A 24,902-nucleotide genomic window follows, 5' to 3' on the forward strand; every position below is an offset into this window, starting at 1 on the left:
AGGTTTTCCGACTTCAAGTAAAAATTTCATCTTCTATACTGTCAATGTATCATGGCTGAATTTGAAACTAAATTTTAGACTTTTAGAATTATACTATTTAAGCCTGGGGCAGAGGGACTGAATAGTCTAGCCACTCTCTTTCACAAGTGAGAAAATTAGAGGGTAGATGAGCATTTTAAGAGGGGCAGAGGCAGTGGGGGGGAACAGATAAAAGCAAAACCTCTCACGACATGACTTTATACTATTACTATTACATCCATATAACTCTTCTTCTAGCCAAAAAATCCCGACAGAATTAAAACAGAGAATCATCAAATTGGAAGAGATATTTCAAAGTCCATCATGATAAGATCCTCAAGTAGAAGCACAAAACAAGAAAGTCCTTGTAACTTGCTACTGCAAAACAAGGTTCTACAGCTTCAGTAAATGTTCGTGGCCCCACAACTATCCACATAAACTGCACGGTCAGTTTTCCCCCACACAAGTTTCAGGCCCATATATCCAACAACCCATTAGACATCCTCACTGTGTATCGCGTCTAACACTGAGCTTCATGTCTTCTATGTTTAGGGAAAATGACACTGCTATCCAGCCCAGGCATCCAAACAAAAACCTGCCTATCTTTTTTAACTTCTTCTCCCCTCAGCCCCAATATCAGTTCTTTTAAGTTTTCCCCATCCTATCTTTGTTAAGCCTTTCTCCAATACATCTCCTTTACCCCAGTCTCCGCTGCCTCGACCTAAGGTCAAGACTGCACCCTTTCACACCTGGATCGAAGTTATCTCCTCCTAGATGGTCTGCTCACCTCCAGGGCTGCACTCTCCCAGTGTCGCCTCCAGGCTATGGCCAGAGCAAGCTCCCTAAACTACAAATCAGATTAAGGCAGTCTCCTTCCAAGTGTTTACCACTGCTCTTACATTAAGAGCTAAAATCCTTAACCAGATTAACAGGCCTAGGAAGGTCCAGGCCACCCTGCAGCTTCTCTCTCACAGCTCACACCCTACACTCCAACTCTACTAACTTCTTGCACTTACAGGACCATGATCTCTTGCTGCTGCGTTCTTAAACAAATACACTTCCCTCTTGACTCTTCCCTTTTCTCTCTAAGGTTTTGGCTTAGATGTCACTTCTTCCTGAAAGCGCTCTCCAAATCTCCGAAAGAGATTAAGGTAAACAGTCCTCCTCTAGCACCCCACACTTCATATCCTCAACTTATCACACTGTATAGACTTGTTAAATTATTTCTTCACCAGACCACAAGTTCAATGAGAGCCACGGATTCTTTTACGGTGCTTGGGAGCACACTCAGTTGTGTGAATGCATAAATGAAGGGATGAACAAATAAGGAAAATGTGAAAATAAAAACAATTTTGCAAAGCAAGGGGACGGTGAACCAAGATGTACATTTGCCTTATGAGATTTTAAGATATCTAATAAAGCCATAGTTATTTAAGCAAAAGTGTGATACTGACATAAAAAACAAACATCAAAATAAAGAGCCTCAAAACAAATGAAGCAGAATGATTTTATGTATGACAGAACCACCCAAGTCAATGAGGAAAGAAATTACCTAATAAATAGTATCAATGGAAATTATTTGGAAAAATATTTTAATCCTTTGTTCAATCCAAAAAACTATGAAAGACAAAGTAAAGTGTTATAATTCTCCCCACAGAAAAAGGGAAAGAAAATTTGCAACAAACATGACTGGTACAAACTTTCAATACATGTATTATTTATATTCATATAGACTTCATATAACTTGATAAAATCACCAAAAATGGACAAAAGATATAAATCAACAATTCACAGACAAAAAATTCAAATGACTAATTAAATGAGACAGCTTGCCTCCCTTAAAAACAAATGTAAGCAAAGATACAGCTACACAGATACTCTGTTATACTGATTATGAGAATGTAACTGGTACAGGCCGTCTAGGCAGCAATTTACCAATATGGATAAAATACCCTTTAACATGTTTATATCATTTGATCCTATTATCCCATTTCTGGGAACCTAAGAAAATCATTAGAAATGCTGACAATTTTGTTCATCAAAACACTATCAGAATAAAAAATTTTCAAATAACCCAGAGGCCAATAATAAGGAATAGGTTAACTTAAAGGATGGCAACTCAATGTCATATTACACATTTTTAAAAGATGAAAATAATTTTAATTACTTCAAAATTCAACAACAAAAAAGAAAGTATAATTTATTTCAATTACATAAAAATAAATGTAAAAAACTGAAAATACAAAAAAATGAGAGATTTCCTCTAGATAGTGATACTATAAACTATTTTTTTTGGTAGTTTTTCTTACCTCTGACATACTCTACAATGAGTATGCTCTGCTTTTATCATTTAAAAATGAACTAAACTCTCATGTTACAGGAAGTCAGTATATAATGCCAAATCTGATAAAACAAGAAATACTGTTATGTCCATCAACAAATGAATTGATAAACAAAATGTGGTATATAAATAAAATGGAATATCATTCAAACTTTAAAAAGGGGAAGGAAATTCAGAAGTATGTTACAACACGGATAAACCTTGAAAACATGACACTAAATGAAATAAATAAGCAGTCACAAAAGGACAAACACTGTATAATTCCACTTATATAAGGTACTTAGAGTAGTCAAATTCAAAACAGAAACTAGAATGGTCGTTGCCAGGAGCTGGGAAAGGTGGAATGGGGAGTTATTGTTACTGTGTACAGTTTCAGTTTTGTAAGATGGAAAAGGTTCTGGAGATAAATGGTAGTGATGGCTGCAAAGCAATGCGAATATACCAAAGCTACTGGACTGTACACTTAAAAATAGTTAAGATGGCCAATTTTGTTACATGTATTTTACCACAGCTAAAATAAACCTTTAAAAAAGGAAAAAGCAGTAAAAGGACATTATTCAGAGATACTAGAGGTCCTGCTTTAGGAGCAGTAGTGCAGTGCTCCTCCCTCCCTGCAAAAAGAAAAATGTTTAAATTTCATCTAATCACATCTAAATTGAGGCTTAGTCTGTAAAACAAATGGCCTGGCTTCTGGTGTTGTTAATGTCATGAAGAGCAAATGAAAAAACAAAAATAAAAACAAAAACCACCTGTGGCACTGTTTAGATTAGAGGATATTAAACAGACAAATAACTAAATAAAATGTATAATCCTTGACTGAATAGGGTTAGAGCAATATTACTGACACTATAGGTGAAACTGAATATAGACTCCAAATGTTAGACCATCTGGATAATTATACTGCATGATTACGTAGGGAAATATGTTTTTAGGACATAAAATGCTGAAGTATTTACTTAGGAGCAAAATGTCATGATACCTGCAGCTAACTCTCAAGTGATTCAGGAAAAACTCATACAGAAAGACACAGACAAATAGAGACAGAGCATGCAAATACTGCAAACTGCTAACAGTTGGAAAATCTAGGTCAAAGGCATTTGGTGTTCAATGTATTTTTATGTTTTCACCTTTGTCTAACAACAAACATTAGTTTTTTTTTAATTTATTTATTTTAAAAAAAATTTTTGGTGGGGGAGGGAGGTAATTCGGTTTATTTATTTTAGAAGAGGTACTGGGGATTGAACCCAGGACCTCATGCATGCTAAGTATGTGCTCTGCCACTTGAGCTATACCCTCCCCCAGGTGTTCAATGTATTCTATCTAACTTTTCTATAGGTTTTTAAATTTCTCAGAATGAAAGGTTGATGAGGAAGAACATCTCTGCACAGCAGCACTGAAGGTGGAGATTAGAAAAAGAAACTTGCTTTTCTTTATGAACTCTTTATAACCGCTTGATTCTTACAACCATATGCAAAGTTTAATAAATGTTTAGTTATTTCATGGTAAACTAAAGTTTTCTATTGTATAAACACATCTTTTTACACTTAGTATTTAAACAATACTTTTGGATTTCATAATTCAATGTGTTCATTTATTATAGTGCTTTTAAAAAATGAAAGCCTTTACTAAATCAATGATGCATATTCAAACTTAGTATCATGCAGTCAAGAATCACCAGGTACATTCCCTTTCTCAGCCTAGGAGGCACATTATTAGTTGGCAGGCCTGTGTAATCAATCATTCCTAAAAGCCAGGAATTAGGTCTCAGACAGACTAAAGGCAACCAGAACACTGCCAGAGCTCTATTTCAGGCTCACTGCCATCCATTTGCCTTGACACACTCGTCCCTGGAAGATTTTTTTTACCCCAGGTGTCAGGAAGCTCTTTCAAAAGTCAGACTGAACCAGCCAGGGAAAATAAAATGTGTGTGTATTACCTACAGATTAGAATTTCTTATTGCTGTGAAATAACCACAATATACTTAAAAACCAAGACATAAAATACTATTTTAAATCCAGAGTTCCAAAAGCATAAGGAAATCCTTTGAAACTTGAAGAAAATCAAGACAGAAACCAGCTGAAGATAATACTCCTTTCACAGTGCTAAAAATAATTCTACTACCACCTGTAATATCAACTACCTTGGAGAGGAAGGAGATCCACAACCAAGAATGTGTATGGAGTGAAAAGACACCACAGTTTTCATAGCTACACACACACATCCCACGTAAGAGTATCACACAAAGCTAACCAAGGACATACAAGGCATTGCCAGCATTCTAGCAGCTTACTTTCCTTTTATGGATGCAGTGCCAGAGACTTGCTGCAAGGAGTCTGCATATATTTTGGATTCTATTAAAAGCTCTTAATAGAATATTTCAACTCAAACCATTTTTGTTTTAAAAAAATATTTAAAAAATGCAATCATTTTAAATGTGAAAGACTGAAAAGCAGTTTTTTTCAGGCTCTGCAAACATTCATCTGTAAAGCAATGTATTACAGGAAAGGGGACATTAAGAGCACCTTTCAGTAGAATGGTCTGGTGTCGATATAAAATTGAGTTCTTAATAAAAACAAAATAGTCCATTAGCATCCTGGAATAAACCCAGCATTGAAAAAATAACCATAACTTAAAATAAACCTATCAAAGCAGTTAACAGATTCATTAGCTTCCTCTAACCTCCCAGAAGGTGATCTCTAAAATAAATATTAGAACATAGATCTGCTACTGGGCTACCAACTCGGAAGCGGTGATTTTGAGAAGCAATTCCACAGGGCAGGAAAAATTCTAAAAATGGAGAATAGACCGTCCAAATAGCTGCGGTATACCAAATACAGGTAAACACAAGCAAAGCAAACAGAACAACTACTAGAGAAATGCCATACAAAAACTCAAGTTCAAATAATGTGACCTAGCCACAGAATGCTGAGGAATATTAGCAAGTAACAGATTACCCTGAGACACAGCAATCAACTTCATATAGGCATACATACTTAGCTGACCTGGAAAAAAGGACTGAAAGTATCAGTATTTATAGGTATCAGATATCATTCAAAAGTTCCAGTAACAGTACTCCTTTCCACAATATCAAGCAAAAAATACACTATGAATAAGAAATATTAGTCTTCATCTACTGTTCCTGGCACATTACCCTTGTAGTTTCCTATATAAGCTGTAAAAGCATCTTCTGTTGTAATATTTAGTTTTGTTCCTAGTTCCTAAATAGCTCCAGGATGGTGAAGATGAAATAGGAGTTATTTATGTTATTCATAAAACAGCAAGCCTCTTTCAACTGCCTGAGTTTATGTTAATGAAGTGACTTTTGGAAAGCCCCTAAGGATGGAAGCTCGTTGCCTGAGGAACCAACCCTGTGTCCAGAGGCTTGGAACCTCTGGGGAGGGGAGAGGGGCTGGAGGCTGACACAATCACCAGTGCCCAGTGATTTAATCTATCTTGCCTCCATAAAAATCCCCAATATGGGATTTGGATAGCTTCCAGATCAGTGAACATGTGGAGGTACTGGGAGAGTGGCAGCCAAGAGAGGGCATGGGAAGCCCCTTCCTTTGCCCTGTGCATCTCTTCTACCTGGCTCTTCCTGGGTTATATCATTTTATAATAAACCAGTTATCTAGTAAGTAAAATGTTTTCTGTGAATCCTTATAACAAACTAATTGAAGGAGGAGGTTGCAGGAACCTACAATTTACAGCTGATAATCAGAAACACAGGTGACAACCTGGACTAGCCAACTGACATCTGAAGGGGCAGGGGAGACAGTCTTGTGAAACTGAGTCCTTACTCTGCAAGATCTGATGCTATCTCCAGGTAGACAGTGTCAGAATTGAGTTAAATTGTGGGACACCTAGCTGGTGTCTGGAGAATCTGAGAATTGCTTGGCTTCGGAATCTGCCCCCATCCACTCCCATATTCACACACATTTGGTGGCCGTTAGTGCTATGAATGTAGTGCAAGGCTAGAGACACACAGAAGTAAGTTTTCCCTTACAAACAACTTATAATCATCTTTGTCCAGAAACAGATTAATAACATGGCTACATCATATTCAGCAAGTCAGTAATCCTCTCTATGCCTCAACTTCCCTCATTATATAACAAAACAGTGACTCCTGTTTACTCACTGAATCAGCGAAGGTTAAGTTAAATTTTTCTGAAATTGTCATAGATGCTACAAGATGCTATCTGTAATTTTTTTAATGTTATCTGTATTAATTTCCTATTGCTGCTTCTAACAAGTTACTGTAAATTTAGGCTTAAAACAATACAATTTTTTATCTTAAAATTGGGAAAGGTCATTAGTTCCACATGGGTCTGACTGGGCTAAGATCAAAGTATGCTCCATGGGGAGGCGCTAGGGGACCCTTGTCATTTCTACCTTCTAGATGTTGCCCACATTCCTTAGCTCATGACCTCGAATCACTAAAACCTCTGCTTCTCCTTTGTGACCCTCATCCTCCCATCTCTTTCACTTACAAAGAACCACATGACTACACTGGGCCCACTTAGATAATCTGGATAATCTCTCCATCTCAAGGTCCTTAACTACATCTACAAAATCCCTTTTGCCATGTAAAGTAGCATATTCACAGATTATGGGAATTAGGATTTAGACATCTTGGAGGGCCAGAGTATGTCATTCTGCCTGCCACACTATTTAAATCAGCCATGTAAATCAGAGAATACCCAACGAAGGTGGGGAGAGGCACCTATAAGGAAGTCAAGTACTGGGCAAGAAAATAATACAAATTTGGAGATTAACTCATCATTAATAATTCACTTCTCAAGATACCTAATGTTTTGTGTTTTCAGATAAATCATCAATAAAATACCTGTGGAGTAATTAATAATTTTTAAGGCTAAGGAGTACTTACTGAACTAGAAAATAGAAGCCTCTATTTTTTTCTTTACAATAATTTATATCCTAAGTCTCCTCTAAAGCTAAAACGTCAGCCACAAAGATGTCTGAATAAATGGATAAAGTCACTATTGTGTCTTATGTCAAGGATTTCTTTTTGTTTTGATGTGGTAATTTTCTTGGTATAAATCACCCTATTATCATTCCAGTGTACAGTACTACCATTTCTCAAAAACTAATCTTACATGACCTTTTCTTGCACTGAAGTTAATTTAATTTTGTTTGGGTTATTGTACAACACTCCTTTCATCTGACCAGACACTGTATCTCAAAACTAGGAATTAGAAAAGTCATCGTAGAAGATTACAAACTGCAACCGATTTGTTTTTTCAGATGCAATACTGTGATTTATAGGAAACATCATTCAGATGACCAAATATATATATATATATTTGGTTTTCATCCCCAGTTCTTGGCTCAAAGCTCCCCAAAAATCCTTAAAATTTCCTGAGTGATAAAAGCAGTAGGATAATATTTGGTCTCTGGTCCTTAGTCCCTGAAAGCATTTCAGGGGAGGTGACTTCTGGATCCCACCCAAGGATGGGGGCTAGTTGCCAGGGGGGGCCAGCCCCTTCATAGGGCAGGAACTTTCAGTCCCACGCCTTTCCCCACCTAGACCTCTAGGGAGGGGAGAGGGGCTGGAGGTGGAATCAATTGCCAGTGGCCAATGATTTATGTGATGAGGCCTCCATAAAAACCCAAAAGGACAGGATTTGGAGGGCTTCCAGGCTGGTTAAGATCTGAAGAGAGTGGCACTTGGAAAGAGCATCATGGAAGCTCCATGCCCTTTCCCCACACCTTGGCCCTCTACATCTCTTCCATCTGGATGTCCATCTGTATCTTTTATCATATCTTTTTATAATAAACTGGTAATCCAGTAAATAAATTTTTTCTCTTAGAGTTATGTGAGGTGTTCTAGCAAATTAATCAAACCCAAAGTGTGAATCTCTGACGTATAGCCAGTTGGTCAGAAGCACACAACCTGGGCTTTGCAACTGGTTTCTAAACTGGATGGAAATCTTCTGGGACTGAGCCTCTTCAGCTGGGGAATCTGATTCTATCTCTGGGTAGACAGTATCAGAATTGACTTGAATTCTCAGACACCCTGCTGGCCTTTGAGAACTGGTTGTTGGTGTGGAGAAGCCCATCCCCCCCCTACACACACACACACACACACACACACACACACACACACACACACTGTTGTGTTGGAACTGGGTCTGGGAACGCTTTTTCAGAGAAAGAAAAATAACACTAATACAACCTTAATGGTTTACTTCCTTGAGAAAAACCATCCATAATTTTTAACACCAATACCAAAATAAATATCTAAAATTGAAAATATCTAAAAATGTAATAAGCCTATATATTGCTAATTTTTGTTAAAAATGAAAAAGTATTACTGAAACCAAATAGACAAATACATTCTGACATATTTAATAGTGTGCAAGTTTTAGGTATTTCTACAGCTATATCTGACACTCTAGAGAAGACAGGTATATTTGACACTGAATACAGGTTTCCAGCAGGGGGGCCAAAATACAACTGGCATCAATACAGAAAATAACTGCCACAAATAATAAATTTTCAACACAAGTTATTAGAGGGGGGGAGAGCAAATGTAACATATTTTTGCAGACAACTTGCAAGAAAAATTTAATTCTAATAAATTTCCTATGTTTTCAAAATCTTAAATTTTTAGACACACCAAAGTTTTGCTCAATAATAAGGCTACAACCCTCATGATGCCATTTCAACATGTTTCTTGATAACAAGGTTCTGGGTTAGCTCCCATGACAGTGATTCTCAACATGGTACACAAGAACACACTGGAGGTCATCCCAAAGCTAGGGAGCAATGGGAGATGGTAATGATGTGTATGTAAGGCCACTGCATGAGGCAACTGAACATTTCAGCAACAAAATTCCAGTTCCAACATGTACTTATTATACAAGCATGATTCTCTTCCCCCTATGCCTTCAATACCACTCCCCTCCCACCGTCCCCAATATCAAGTCCTCCCCAGCTTCATCAGCAGGGTCACTAGACAAGCTAACCATAAGAAACACACAAGACGAAATGCCAAGTAGGCAGCAACAGGTCCAGTGACAATTGAATAAAAATTTTTCGAGTAAAATTGGATGATTTTTTTATACATTCATCAAATTATCAAATATTCATCAGTAAAGGAAGAAAGATGGAGAAATTAAATGTAAAGAGATTTGACTTCAGACTTTCTATATCCATAGACTGCCTCCTGATAAAGTGACACCTCTCTACTCTTTCCAATAAAACCCAATCAGACCTACTGGACCTACTTTCTCTGGCTTCACCTGACAGAAGTCAAGCTGGCTCCCAATGGGTTGAGCCCCGGATAGTCTGTAAGGAGAAAAATACAGAAAACTAGAATTCAGGAGAGAAGCAAAAAGGTCTATTTGTAGAAATATCTATTTGTCCAGATTCCAGTTTCCACAAAAGTTTATTTGTTGATTAATTAAACAAAAATCTGAACACCTGCTATGTGCCAGGCACTGTTCTGGGTATTAGGAAGATACAGCTGTAGAAAAAAAAGACAAAATTCCTGGCCTTCATAAAGCTTAAATTCTAAGAGACAGACAGACATACAAAAAGTGATTTCTGTTAAGAGTATTAGAAGGGGACTACTGCTGTGAAAAAAATTAAAATTGGGGGAAGGGGCACAGGACAGGGCTCAAATTTGAGATGTAGCAGTCAGAGAAGACTCACTGAGAAGGTAATGTGTGAGAAAAGACCTGAAGGAAGTAAATTAGCTAATCCCATCACCTACTGGAAACAACAAGTATAAAGTCTTGAATCTTATCTGCAGATGAGAAAGGTAACTAGAGTGGCTGGAGTGAAAGAGTGAGGCTGAAAGCAAAAGATGACGTCAGAGGAAAACTGTGTGTGAGTGTGCATGTGCATGTGTGTGCACGCGCGCCCCTGTAAATAAAAATGGGGAAAGGGGGTACGGGACATAGAGCAGAGAGCACCTATAAAATTGGCTTTTCCTCTGAGCAACACAAGGAATCACTGGGGGATTCTGAGCAGTTTTAGAAGAGCAGCCCCTACGCGGAGAACAGTGTGTAAAGGAGGACAAGGACAAAGGGGATCGTGGCATGGACCAGAGCGGTGAGAGGTGGCCAGATTCTGAATATATTTTGAAGACAGAGCCAGTAAGAATGGAGTGTTAAGAGAAAAAGAGGAATATCAAGGATGACCAAGGCTTTGCGCACAGCAAGTAAAACAGTAACTTGTGAATATGAAAATGAATATACGTATGTTCATGTATGACTGAAGCATTATGCTGTACACCATAAACTGGCACACTGTAAACCGACTAATTTTAATAAAAATACACATATACAAAAATGATAACTTGCCATAGACAAAGATGAAGGAGTGAGAGAACAGATTTGAGAAGAGACCTGTTCAGTTGTAGCCTGAGTTTGAAATGAGTTTGAAATACTAATATCCAAGGGAAGATGTTGTACAGACAACTGGATATAAAAGTCTATGGTTCAGGAATACAAGAAGTTATTACACACATTTAATTTGGGATTCTTATCTGGCCCTGGATCTTGGGGTCATAAATTTAAATGTTCTTCTAAAGAGTAACTGATTCAATACAACAGCGAAACTAAAGTGGTGTGTTAGGTAGTGCTGCCCTATTCTCTAGGGACATAGCATTTATCCAGACTATGATTTGTGCCAACATGACCTCCCAGAAAATAACCTGGCACCACGCTGTAGACATTCCAGAGACAACTGCACACGTAAATTCACACCTCTGCCTTTACTGTTTTGGCTCCCCTTCCCAGATCCCACTTTTATTGGTGTCAGGTTTTGGCACTGCTGTCCCCAACGTCCTCTCACCACATAAGATAATACGACTTTTGTGAAACTTATACCCAGCAGTCATGTAAAAGATACTTGCTTAAAAATGTTGAAGCTTTATCTTACTTTCGCCTCCTCAATACTGAATCTTCCTCATTCCCATTTTACTAGCTACAAAGCTGGCCTGAGGTTAAGATTTTTTTTCTCAATTTCAAATAGGAAACTCTCACATTTCATACTTAGTGTATATACTTTGGGGATGATTTTTTTAGTACACGTGCTGCCAAAGTGAGCACTGAGATGGTTTTTTTTTAATGTCTAACATAAATAAACCATAATATACCACATCTAATGAAACCTGGAGCACATAAGGCAGGCAGAAAGGAGAAGTAAAGATTAATTTTCAATATATGTGGGCTTCTGTTAGTTAAGCAAATATAATATAAACAACTAAAACAAAGTTTTTAACATATCTCAGTGATGTTTACAAATCAGGATGTAACTACTCAATAAAGACAGGTCCGTTATCTTTCATACAACAGTCCAGAACCATGTTATGTAGTGCACAGTCAAAAATATTTGCTAACAGGAAAGACATAATCCACATTACCAAGAATCAAATACAATCAATCCTTGGCCCTAAGAACCTAAAACTCTGGAGTATATGGGAACAGGGACTTAATGACAAAAACTGTTCTGCAAATGAAACAGGCCAAATCTAATACTGGTCCTGCTAAGAGGAGTTCTTGTTCAGCTATTAACATGCAGAGAGGTACAAGAATGATTATTCAAAAGAAGCAGATATATGGAAAGTAACAGCAGCACCAAGAAGACAGGTAGTCACAGACAAGAAGTAACAGGCATAAAGACAAAGTTATATTGATCAATCTAACTCGCGTGTGTCAAAGAGAAAAAATATTTCAAATCAGGGGTTCTTATCATAAGATCTACTAACTTCAACAAACAGTGAACCTCTGATTCCTGAAAGATTCTATGACCCCAAAAGAGGTTAAGAATCACTGCAATGTAGTTCTTACCATCTATAAACTTACACATACTAAACACCACTTTGTAGTAAATGAATACATAGTACACTACTGCCTGCAAAAATGATTCTAAGAGTGTTCCAAAAGGCATACAGGTAATTAAAGGACAATCACACCCAGATACAAAAGATCACATAACGTAAGATTCCATTTATATGGAGTATCTAGAATAGGTATATCCACTGAAACAGAAAGCAGACTAGTGACTATCAGGGACTCAGGGTAGGAGAGAATGTGGAGTAAGTGCTTAAATGGGTACAGGGTTTCCTTTTGGGGTGATGAAAATGTTTCAGAACTAAACACGATGGTGGTTATGTAATACTGTGACTGCACTTAAATGTCACTGAATTGTTCACTTTCAAAATGGTGAATTTTATGTTATGTGAATTTGTCCTCAATTTTTAAAAATTTGTAATAAACAAACCCTTTTGTATCTCCTGCTTTAAAAAAAAAAAGACATTCACACCATATGTGGTACCCCAATTTGGGGAGAGAGGAAAAATATCAGTGGGATGTAATGGTACAACACAGCAAAGACAGCTCAGCGCACTTTCATCCCTTGTCCTCAGAATAGGAGGAAACTGGAGCTAACAGTTACTAAGTGCCTACTGTGTTTGGTGTTCAGAAATCAACTGGGACATTTTTTTTTCTGCCAGGACAAAACTAAAATAAAAAACTGAGATTTCTTGAAATCTACTCTTAAGACTTGCAGTTTCATATAGTTATGTATTCCATATTCTTAGGGCTATATTCAGGGAGCTAAACAAAAGGAATTAGCACTAGAAAAAACATATACATACAGCTAAACTATGTTTAAGAGTTAGCTGTTGTTCCATACAATATTTAACTTTAATAGTCACTCAAAATTTTCTTTACAAAATTGAATGTCAAAGCAAGCACCCCATCCAAATAATTTAAATCATACAATCCAAATAGCTAATGTACTAAGAAAGAAAGAAAGAAAGAAAGAGAGAAAGAGAGAAAGAGAGAAAGAGAGAAAGAAAGAAAGAAAGAAAGAAAGAAAGAAAGAAAGAAAGAAAGAGAGTCAAATAACTGCTTTTGTGAATTACATCACAAATAATTAACTCACAATGTCAGTAACTGGAGAAAACCCTGCTCTCACATAACATGTCTCTGTCCCTTAACAGCTCTGAGCCAGTAACTGGGACCAATATCCAGAATTTCCTTAGGAATGCACTAAAACACAAAACACACAAATCATAATTTGTACTATGGAATCAGCTGGCCACGTGAAATCAGTTTCATTAAGTTTGCAAATATTCACTACATGACATTCATGCTAAATTAACATGAATATTTTCAAGGTCAATATTATGTTGGTTCAACTTCTTGGAGTCACACATTTTTGTGATATTTTTAACATCTGACTAAAGCATCTATCATCACAAGATGCTCATACTGTTTGCAAACACTCTGAAGCAGCAGCTGGTGTTCCTCAGTCACTTGTTGTAATAAACAGAGTAGCAGTTTTAAACTCCAGGTATATATTTTACTACTGATATGTAAAAATTTTGCTTTAACTTAAAAGTGTTTCTCCCTAAAGATGGAGAGACACATGCACAACGAAATGGGAGGCAATTTAGGACAAAGTTATGACAAGATCAGAAATAGATTCTTACGCATGCATACTGGGAGGATAACGATCATGCTGAATGAACTAAATGCTAAATAATACTGACCCTCCTTGTACCTTGTATCTTCTCCCATCCCATTCAGAAAATGCAAAAACTTACCCACACAAGCACTGAGGAATAGCCAATCAGTCTTTTTCATTCTGTTTTTAATTTGTTTTAGTTTTTTGAAGTCCACTTCAAGTTCCTCCTTGCTGCCAACAGCACCAGCCAATTCAATCCTCTGAAAATCCATTTTCATCTCAGAGTCCCGTTTCGTAGTAGGTGGTGATCTTCTTTGGCTGTTACCACTGCTACAGCTTCCTCTCCATCGAGCCCTGTCTTGCTCATTTATTATTGAAGAAGCCTCTTCAGTCTCTGCCAACTCGATTGCTTCAATATTATTAGGTCTGGGATGATCGCAAACAACACATTTTTTAGCCTTGGCCCAGTTTTCATATGTGCAAATAGAACAAGTCCAATGCTGGGTCCTTGTGTTCAGTTTATTTCGATCATTGTATTCCTCGCACGGATCAACAGAAAAAGCAACTGGTCTTGAACCAGATCCTGAGGATTGAGGAGATTCTGTGGGACTCCTGGTCCTACGCTGGGATAAGCACTGAGTGCATCTGATTGCTCTTGGCCAGTTCAAATATGTGCACATGTGGCATGACCATTTATTTGCATTTTCTATGCTGTACGAAGACTTAACCCTTGGTCGTGCACTAGAGTCTGGACATATCAAAGGACTACTGCCCCCTTCGGTGCTGGAAGGATCCCAATCTCTACCAACATCACTTGAACCACTTTTAAATGGATCTTCTGTAATAATTGTTCCACTAGGTCTTTGGGCACGGCACATAGTACACTTGATTGCAGATGGCCAGTTTTCATACGTACAATATTCACAAGCCCACTTGATTCCACGTTCTGACATTGTGCACTTCTTGAAGTGAGTTATGTCAGGCAGGAAGCTATAAATAATTAGGACATGGTTATTAAAACAGTAACTACGTAATCTCACCTCTGAAAATATGTCCAAAATATAAAAGTACCCTTCAACTTATAAAACATCAATTTCTCAAAAGATGCAAGGAACATTTCATACTGAACTACTCTTTTCTTAAAATTTCCGGAGATAAGTTCTCAAAGAAAAATCTTAGACCTGGGGATTTAATGAAAAACTATACTTTAGAGTGCAAGAGATAGGTAGAAGATAAAGGGAGGTTTGTTCCAAGAGGAAAGGCAGTTAAATCAGGAAGGCTCTAATAGAAACATTTAATTTCAGCCAGGTCATCATCATCAATTTAGAAAAATAACCAATAGTTTAAAAAGATTCGCAGGGAAAGGACAAAACACAAATCAAACATCTTAAACACATAATCATCCTAAAATTATGAGCAACATAGATGATTATGCTATCTAGGGAGAGTATCACAATGTTTGATTCCCTAAAGAACTCAGAAGATCAAACAAAGTCAATTCTTAATTCTATCATTCTTGCTAAGGGAGAAAAGCAGCCTGAAAGTGCTAATTATCCACTGCTTTTAATGAGCACAAGTAGCTTACAATTAACAAAGTAACACTGTGAAATAGGGATAAAGTTCCTTGATGGCCTATATCCTCAAAATCTCGTCCTGTCTAGAGTACGAAAAATAAAAACTGCACATCACCTATACTTGGGGCAAACAATCGACGGAACTAGCATAATCACTCCAATATAATTTTGAATATTTATACTCAAAATACTCAATATTTAAAATGTACTAAAAATTCAATGCATATTAAAAATGTATTCACTATTTAAAAGGCTCCTAAGAGCCACCCTGGGCTTTACTAAGACTACACTACAATGAATACTTTAACATTTAATGACAACTAATTTATAATGAAGCAACTTACATAGCAAATTTAATAACGGTTTTATTTAATGGCTTCAATTTAGACACTGGCCACTAAAGTAAGACTCCATTTTCTTAAATCCCTTCTCAACTGAATTAGTATCATCCTGCTATCTGTACTCAGAAAAGTGAAAGAAATCCTAGGCAGAGGAATAGAAGCTTTTCCTTCTCTTCCTCAGGGATTTTTCCTGAACCTGGAAAGCAGAATCTTTCACTTTGTAAGTGTATAATTAGGTCCTTGCTTACCAAGTCCTCTGTTTATAGTGTAAACTGTGTTAAGAGGACAAACTATAAGAAAGGCTACTGTTTAATAGCTAAAATAAAAATCACACTTACTAAGATTTTAGTTTCCATGCTATAACCTCCACCTTGCACATGTTAGAATAAAAGTAAAGTTTATAAATCAGACCAAAGACCAGATTCAGGCTTCATGCTGGCTCAGATTCTGACTTCCTCAGGAGGTACTGCAAAACGTGGTAAGTGGTGCTGTATAACTGTGAATAGCTTATTCCTGTAAAGGAGACCAAAACTGGATTTCACTTGAAGCCTGCTACTTTATCCAAAAGTATTTATTTTTTTTAAAAGGCTTTATTTTAATAAATTCTCTATTTTAACTCTACTCATTTATTTTAATAGTGGACTACTATATTTGGAATTTTAATTTAACACAGCAATAAAATTAGTTAACTGATTTGGCTGGTCAATCAGAGATAGGAAAGGCATTTTTCCCTAAAACCTTAAACATATGTGTATATGCACTAATATCATCATTAATATTAACTTGGTAGGACTAATAAGTCAATTTCTACCTGTATTACTTGTTATTACTGAAAGGGGAAAGGTGGTATAAGCCAAGTAAATAGAAAAAGCAAAAAACATTGCTTGTATTTAGCTTTGAAATATTTTTCTCCTTCAGCAACTGTATTTTCTTCTAACCAGGTAATTTATATTTATCTTGCTTAGATTTTTAAATTTAGTTTGTGCGCCCTGATTACACATAATCTGACAGCAATCCAAAAGTGTGCTGAAGGGCAAAGACTATAATAAACGCATCCATAAAATGCACAACTGAGATTTAATGGCAACTTTCATATTCAATAGGCAGTTTCTTCCTTTAGCTTCTCAGAAATGAAATATAAATAAATTACCTGCTCATGCTATTAGAAATTAAAATAAGTAAAAACTTATCATGACAAGAACAAATGACATAATGAACATATTCAGGGCTATACTACAAGTAATTTCAATATTTAACTTAAAATACTGACATTCAGAAATTCATGCTTGCTTTCTTATATCTTACTTTGATGTAGGTTCAACTAAACACTTTGTGGCCTTACATTATCTTAGCTAATCTTCATGGAATTACTGTGCCAGCATAACCTAGTTAAGTGAAGGTCTGACCAAAAAAACAAGCAGAAAAAAAAAAAAAAAATCCTGCCACTGAAAAATAAAGAATCACTGTCATACATGCCTGGTAAATACCCTACCCTTCCCCCCACCAAAAAAAAAAAAAAAAATCCAGGTAGCTAAGCAATATCAAAATCAAGCTCAAGTGTTTTAAGGTAAGTGCATTGTAAGGGGGGAGGGTACAGCTCAAGTGGTAGAGTGCATGCCTGGCATGCACAAGGTCCTGGGTTCAATCCCCAGTACCTCCTCCTAAATAAATAAACCTAATTACCTCCCTCCCACAACCAAAAAAAGAAAAAAAAAAAGAAAAGATAAATGCATTATATTCAATAATGATGTATGTAGTATCCACTCAATTGGGAAATTGAGACTTCGCAGGAATACTGTTTTTCATAACTGAAAGCTAAAATTCACTGAAGGGGATTATCTGAGAGAGCCATCTTCACGTATGGTAATTACTAAATGGAATGGAAGAGTAAAGATAACATCAATTATGTGATTTTGCATTATTGAGATGAAATTAACACTAAGTACACTTTTTCTATCAGATGTCAAAACATCCGAAAAACATGAAATTTTTAACAGCAACCAGCTTTGAGTTAATATTATACACAAAAATAAAACTGTTACCAAGTATCTTGCAAATTAACACACATTCTTACACCCAAGTAAATTTAACTTATAAGTCTAATTTTTCATAAAATACAGATTTCCAAATTCTATCCAGTGAATCGTATTTCAATTATTCAATACACAAAGCAACAATAAAACCTGTAAATATGAATCTTCTTTAAGGGGAACTAGACACAACTATTACTCTTAAAACAAATTATTTCATGGTTCAAATGCAATATTCCTTGGTTCAACTGCAATACCAGCAGTTGCGATCTTGTAGACCAAAAAGTCCATGAATCTATTTGCACATCAAGCTCTACTTGTAGACAGACTGAGTAACATCTCCAAGTATATCAGCCACTTTCCAGTATTAAATTCACAACTGCTTTGGATTATATACTTCCCAGTTCAAACAACAAAGACACAGGTATTACAGTGTTTGGATTGATAGCTGGGGAAAGGGAAAGGTTCATAATGGAATATTTTTTATATCTGCATGCTTAATAATGAACTCTTTAGGCCGTATTTATGAAACATTACTAAACACTGTAGAAGAAACGTATCTATATTTAAGTCAATTCCTCAAAATTACAGCTATACTACAAATTCCTTCAACGACCTACTAAAACCCTCTGGAGAACTAAAGAATGATCCTCACCAAGTAAAAACTCCTTAAGAAACAAATTGAGAAAAACTCAACTGCCAGTTAGTGTCAAATGGCAAGAAGTTATCCAAAGGAAGGACTGGTATCTCTGAGGTTTTGTATTAGCTTTATTAATATGTCTGTATTTAGTAATACATTAACTTATTAATACAAATTGTTGATATAAATATTAAACAACATAAATCTGTGGAGATTTACAAATGCTCAGAAAGCATCTTAAGGGAATCATGATGAAAGCTAAAACCAGAAGGATATTCCAAGCATGCTGAATTTTCAGATTCTATTAAAATACTACAAGTTAATTCTGAGCTGTAATATTTATATAAATAAAAAGTACTGCACTTAACTCTTAAGCCAAAAATCCCACATAGTCATTTCCTCTTTTCTCCTCAGCATCTTTCTGTATCACTGTCTTCCTCACACCAGTCAACTGAAAAAACAACTGGTCTTGAGGATAATGGTGAACCCTGTATCTACAAACCTACCTCATTTCAGGGCTCCAATAGCTTATCACATCTTACATTAAACCTCTTATCTCCCTCCCACAACAAACCCCTACCCTGACTTCTCCAGTTTCCATTAAGGACACCATTAATACTCCTGCACGCAGCACAGAAACTCAGGCTCATCTTGAATTCTGCCTTCTCCCCAAAGATTCTCTCTAATGGTTTCTGTCCAATCAGCTCTTTTCTTTCCATTTCAGCTGCCATCAACCTTTTCTCAGCTCAGGTCAGTACTACTGTAATAGCCTCCTAAGCGCCTTCCCTTTCTAAATCCATCCAACTCACCGCTACCAGAATAATCCTCCTAATAACAAGTTCCTCCTTCTAAAGCTCTGCTGTTAACAGTACAAACTTTCAACTCTTTCCCGTCACAGAAACACAGCACACACACCCTAGGCTCATTTGTGTACCACCACCCCTCCCTGATACACACATGAAGGCCTTAGAAACAAGCACAACAGACACATATCCTCACTTCTGGCATATCCTACCCATTCTTTAAGACTCAGTTCAAATCTCATTTCTCTTGTGAAGTTTTTTTCAAATCACTTGAAGTACACTCCAAGCAACCACACTTCTACTGACATCTGGCACTTACTGTATCAACTCCTGAGGCTAGCTTCTAAACCACTGATTTGTGTGTTTTCCCTGTATAATTTCCTCCCCTCAGTTTTCAATCAGGTAGTCAAGCTTACAAAAACTCTGGCTCAGGGATTCTAGTGGCATGGAATGTGGACCAGCCCTAAATTTAGTGTAACTCAGAGAAGAGACCACACCAAGTGACCTGAACAAAATAAACACTGGAGCTCTTGAGCCACCTCAGGCAAAAAGGAGAAATTCTAGAGGACAGGGTCCATTCTTATGGCACGATCTCTTTGCCACTAATAACTAGGTGACAAGCCATAGGCACTCATGAACTGGTTAACTATGCAAGTCCTGCAGTATCAAGGACACTAGTCTGCAAACTTTTGTGATCATTAAATATCCACTGAAAGTACTAAATCTCTGTGAAATTATGTGTAGATAATCAAGAATCAATAGGTCTCAAAAACATGCTGACTGTCCTCCCACTCACCGATCGCTGTTATCTCTGTTATCTGTATCTAACAAAGAAATCTGAACTAAACATACTTGCTAAGGCCCTTTCCCAGGAATGTGTAGGCAAGATGGACATAATAAATCTAGTTAAAATAGTTAAATAACTATCGTAGTGAACTTGGCCTTATTGGCACTATGCCTTAATTAACTAAGGCAATTACCAGTACAACCAATACATCTAATGTCATTCCAACCAAACCTAAGTCCTTAAAAATAACACAGAACATAAAGTTTATATTTCAGTAAGCCAACATTACATTAATTAGGAAAAACTGTAAGAAAAGTTACAATGCTAATGGTTTTCCTTTTAAACCACTGGATAATTAGCAATCCACTGATTAGAATGAAAAAGATATACCGACACAAATCTCACACGAAACAACAGTAACGCTCTTTTTAAAAAATCTATCTTCTAGTCATTTCAAAAGGAATTCTAACTCTTTACATATTAAGGCTTTATCTGTAATTTGGCCAACTTCCCTCTGTATGCTTCAGTTCCTAGACAATACCAAGAAAGGAAGGAGGAGTAATAAATTCATATATACATATATGTATGTACATACACAATATGTGTGTATGTGTGTGTGCAAATAACCAGATAAAATATTTTCCTTCTGCTCAGGACACCTGCAATTTAAATAGATGAAAGATGACTACAGTTTTCTCAAACACAGATGGAAGTGGGGAGATTATCTCCAAGAGTGCATATCAACCCAGCATTTAAAATACAACAACTGTTGCAAGAGCTGTGAACATACTATCTCATTCAGAATTTGATTCCTTTCCTTACCTTATCCATTCTCTGTTCACACTGAACAGATCAGTCCCAATTAACAATATCCACAGGAACTGAGAATCACTACTAAACCTAGCCCAACTAAAGGCGATCATTTACTGTGCACTGTTATGTTATCTGCGTGACAGAAGAAGGAGGTGTTCAAAACTTTTAATCAGTGAGTTCTGATATAAAAGAAAGAAAAGAATTGAAAAGCAGAGAGAACCAAATGAATGAAATATTCCAAGGCAAAACCAACTCAGAGCTAGTATCTTGTCCAAAAACATCTCTTTCCCAACACAATTTTGTTCAAGATTGTCATTTTGCCTTACTTCCAATCATAAAAGTTATCTAAATAAAACACTTACTTTATAAATATAAGATATTTATGAACAGTATTTATTAATAATGTGAAGTCATTCAGTTGGATCACTTTTCTAATAATTCCTACTGTGATGAATAACAGGAAAATGGGGTGGGGCTTTTGTGAGTTGGATTTTCACTGCAGGGACAGAGAACAAATAGAGGCAAAGGTTTAGCAAAGAACAACTTGGCAAGGAATGCCACAGACAGCAGTAAGCTGAAGGGACTGCTTACCCAACCATTAGAGGTGGATGAATATCTAGGTGAACTTCACCTATTTCACAATTTTGCCAGGGTCAGCCTTATCCAACTTAGAAAACAGCTAAAAATTAAGGATTTACTATATGCCAGACATTGTTCTAGGCACTGTACATATACGTAACTAACCATCAGAACCCTATGAAACAGGTACTATTACCACCAATTTTAAAGATTGGAAACAGGAAAAGAGAAGTGGAGTAACTTGCCTGAAGTCACAAAGCTACTAAGCGGCAGAGCCAAGATTTGAACCGGGGCATTCTGGCTCTGAAGTCTGTACAATACTGATGATGTAATAAATGTACATTTATACTGCAGCCCATGGTCACCTACTGCCATTATCCAGAATTTGGATTATTCGTAAACTACACTGAGTTTGACTGACTAATCTCTTGCCAGATGACTAATGACAAACAATATTTAAACAAGCAAACTTAAAAAAAACACATCAACACACATTTTGCTCAAATTTTAGCTTTTTAAAATTGAGTAATATCTTTCCAAAGCTTATCTAGATTGAGAACCATTGCAAAATGCCTAAAAAGTAAGCAGGACCCAGAAAAGTTATTTATAAAATAAGATATACTCAATTTTACATCTAAAATTGAGTGAAAAAGACAACTTGAAGTATTCACCACGGTTTGAGACAATAAAATATCTTAAGTATTTTTTAAAATTTCTTTTAGGGGGCAGGTAATTAGGTTGGTTTGTTTGTTTTTAACGGCAGTACTGGGGACTGAACCCAGGACCTTTGCATGGTAAGCACGCACTCTACCTCTGAGCTATACCCTCCCCCAAAATACCTTAAGTATTTTTAATTTTGGAGGCAATTCCTCTGGAAGAAAATATTAATAAAAATCAGTTTGACTTCTCTTAAACCAATACACTAATCCAGATTACTAAAGAAACCACAGCACGTCAATTAAAATAACAGAAAGCCTTTCATTTCCATTCAGACAACTGAAAAAGGGAAAAGTCTCCCCATATGACAGGTGTGTGTATAAATTACACTAAATATACAAGGCCTTGTTTTGGGGGGGGGGGGAGAGTGATTAGGTTTATTTATTTATTTATTTATTTTTAATGGAGCTACTGGGGATTGAACCTAGCACCTCATGCATGCTAAGCATGTGCTCTACCACTTGAGCTATACCCTCCCCCGCGCATGGCCTTGTTTTATAGGAAAACAAAGAGTGACTGTAAGATAGTAAACAAGTAATTTTTCTCTTAGAGCTTCAATTTTCTCATCTGCGAAAAAATGAATGAGTTAATAAACAAGATGAGCTCCAGAAGCTCCACCTCGAATACTGAACTCCAACTCGCAGTCTCACATTTTTCTATGTAAAGACTCACTTTAAAATCGTTTATTAAATTTATTTTGCAAATGCTCTATTTCCAAAGACAATGAAAACATTTTTTAACTTTTCCCTGTTCCATTTGTGACAAGTACTGATAATTTTAAAATATATACTAAAGTTAATGATCGCTTAATAGAGCTAAGCATTTAACACAACATTGTAAAATGACTATAACTCAATAAAAAGTTAAAAAAACAGATCTAAGCAGTATCAAAATCCTATTTTTGAAATAAAGCTTTCATACATACATACATCATACCACTTATGAATTATGTGTGCCAAATAATAATAGGTGTCAATTTTGAATGTGATCGAGCTTTCAGATCTAACTACCAGTTTACAGGATCACAGGGGACAGAGGCACAAACTGATTCCATGGAGATGCAATCAGCAAATCCCTATGGGTTTCTGTGTGTGTGCGTGCGTGTGTGTGTATGTGTGTGTTAAAATTAACATACATGTTAAAAATTAATTTGAACACTGATTTGATATTAGAAGCTATTAAAAATATAAGGCGTGGTTAACAGTATGGTACGTATGCCTTTTCAAGAGTTCTCTTAAGACATACATATTGAATTATTTACAGTGTTATGTCTTGAATTTCCTTTAAAATAATCCATTGGGAAGAAGAAGGAATATAAATGAAACAAGACTAGCCATGTGTTGATAACTGGGTGATGGATACACGAGAACTCATTCTCTTAGTCCCTCTCTCTCTCCCTCTCCCTCCTTCTCTCTCTCTCTCTCTACATATGTTTGAAATTTTTCATAACAAGAATTTTTTAAAGTATATCAAGAAGGTAACAAATGCTGTTCTAGACTAAGAATTAAGGCTTACATTGCTAAGACTGGAAAAGGAGCAGGAAGCAGTATACTATATATTGTTAAGATTGCTTCTCAAAATTTGGTCCAGGGCCCTGTGATATTCTATGAACTGTTTACTAATCTGTAGAGAAATTGAGAGTAAGCACTTACAAACTTTTATAGGAATTTTACAGAATAATTTTATGACTGTTGAATCTACTAAAAAAAATCTGCGCTTGTGTTCGAGAAGCAATGTTAAAACACTGAAAAACTTATGAACATAGCTTCTCTCTACGACTTGCAGGTACAGTTCATAAAAGAGAGGAAATACCTCAAAATATGAACCAAAGTTTATTTCAGACTAAACTTGCAGATGATTATCACACTTCAGAAAACTAAGAGACTTAAACCAAAGTGATAAAAATCTGTCTTTTCAATGTTTCTCATGATCACAGATGCAAAAACCCTCAACAAAATATTAGCAAATCAAATTCAACAAAAGAATTACACACCACAACCAAACAGGGTTTATTCCAGATGTACAAGGCTAAGGCTAGTTCAATGTTCAAAAATCAATTAACAGAATCCATCATATCAATAGGCTAAAGAAAAAAAAAATCACATGATCACCTGAATACATGCAGAAAAGGTATCTCACAAAATGTAATGCATGATTCAAAAAAAAAGAAAAACCTCTCAGCAGGCTTCAGGGGAACCATCTCAATGTGACAAAGAGCATGTCAGAAATTAGAATCCTTCCAGCTAGTATCAGTAATAAAGCAAAGATGTCCCCTCTCACCACTCCTTTTACATGTCAAAGTGGAAATTCTAACTAATGCTGTAAAACAAGGGGAAAAAAAAAGAAGACAGATTGGGAAGGAAAAAAAATCAAACTGTCTTTACTCGCAGAGACATGATTGTCTATGTAGAAAACCCAAAAGAACTGACAAAACTCCTACAGCTAATATGTGATTATAACAAGGCTGCAGGACACAGTTAATATAAATAAGTCAATTGCTTTCCTATATACCAGCAATGAACAAATGGAATTTGAAATTAAAAACATAGCACCATTTACATTATCACCCCCCAAACTGAATTACTCAAGTATAAATCTAACAAAATATGTACAAGATCTATATGAGGAAAACTATAAAACTCTGATGAAAGAAATCCAAGAACTAAATAAATGGAGAGCTACTCTATATTCATGAATAGGAAGTCCTAATATTACAAAAATCTGAATTCTCCCCAACTTAATCAAAAGATTCAATGCAACCCCAATCAAAATTCCAGCGAGTTATTTTGTGGGTATAAACAAAATGATTCTACAGTT

The 24,902-nt window shown here is 36.2% G+C and overlaps 1 protein-coding gene across 3 annotated transcripts in view; it reads right to left on the reverse strand.

The window, feature by feature from the left end:
• ZRANB1 (zinc finger RANBP2-type containing 1) overlaps positions 1 to 24,902 on the reverse strand; it is a 54,738-nt gene that overhangs the window by 20,796 nt on the left and 9,040 nt on the right. The window contains exons 2-3 of one of the 3 annotated variants that reach the window (XM_032490689.1): positions 16,055 to 16,229; positions 13,941 to 14,791 (exon numbers count right to left, since the gene is read on the reverse strand). In XM_032490689.1, the coding sequence (XP_032346580.1) occupies positions 13,941 to 14,791; positions 16,055 to 16,095 (892 nt within the window). In that variant the 5' untranslated portion in view covers positions 16,096 to 16,229. Of the gene's footprint in view, positions 1 to 13,940; positions 14,792 to 16,054; positions 16,230 to 24,902 lie in introns of those variants that run through there. The other 2 variants (XM_032490690.1, XM_032490691.1) reach the window with 2 other exon arrangements.

The sequence above is a fragment of the Camelus ferus genome, chromosome 11, assembly GCF_009834535.1.
Source record: "Camelus ferus isolate YT-003-E chromosome 11, BCGSAC_Cfer_1.0, whole genome shotgun sequence".
Lineage (NCBI taxonomy): Eukaryota > Metazoa > Chordata > Mammalia > Artiodactyla > Camelidae > Camelus > Camelus ferus.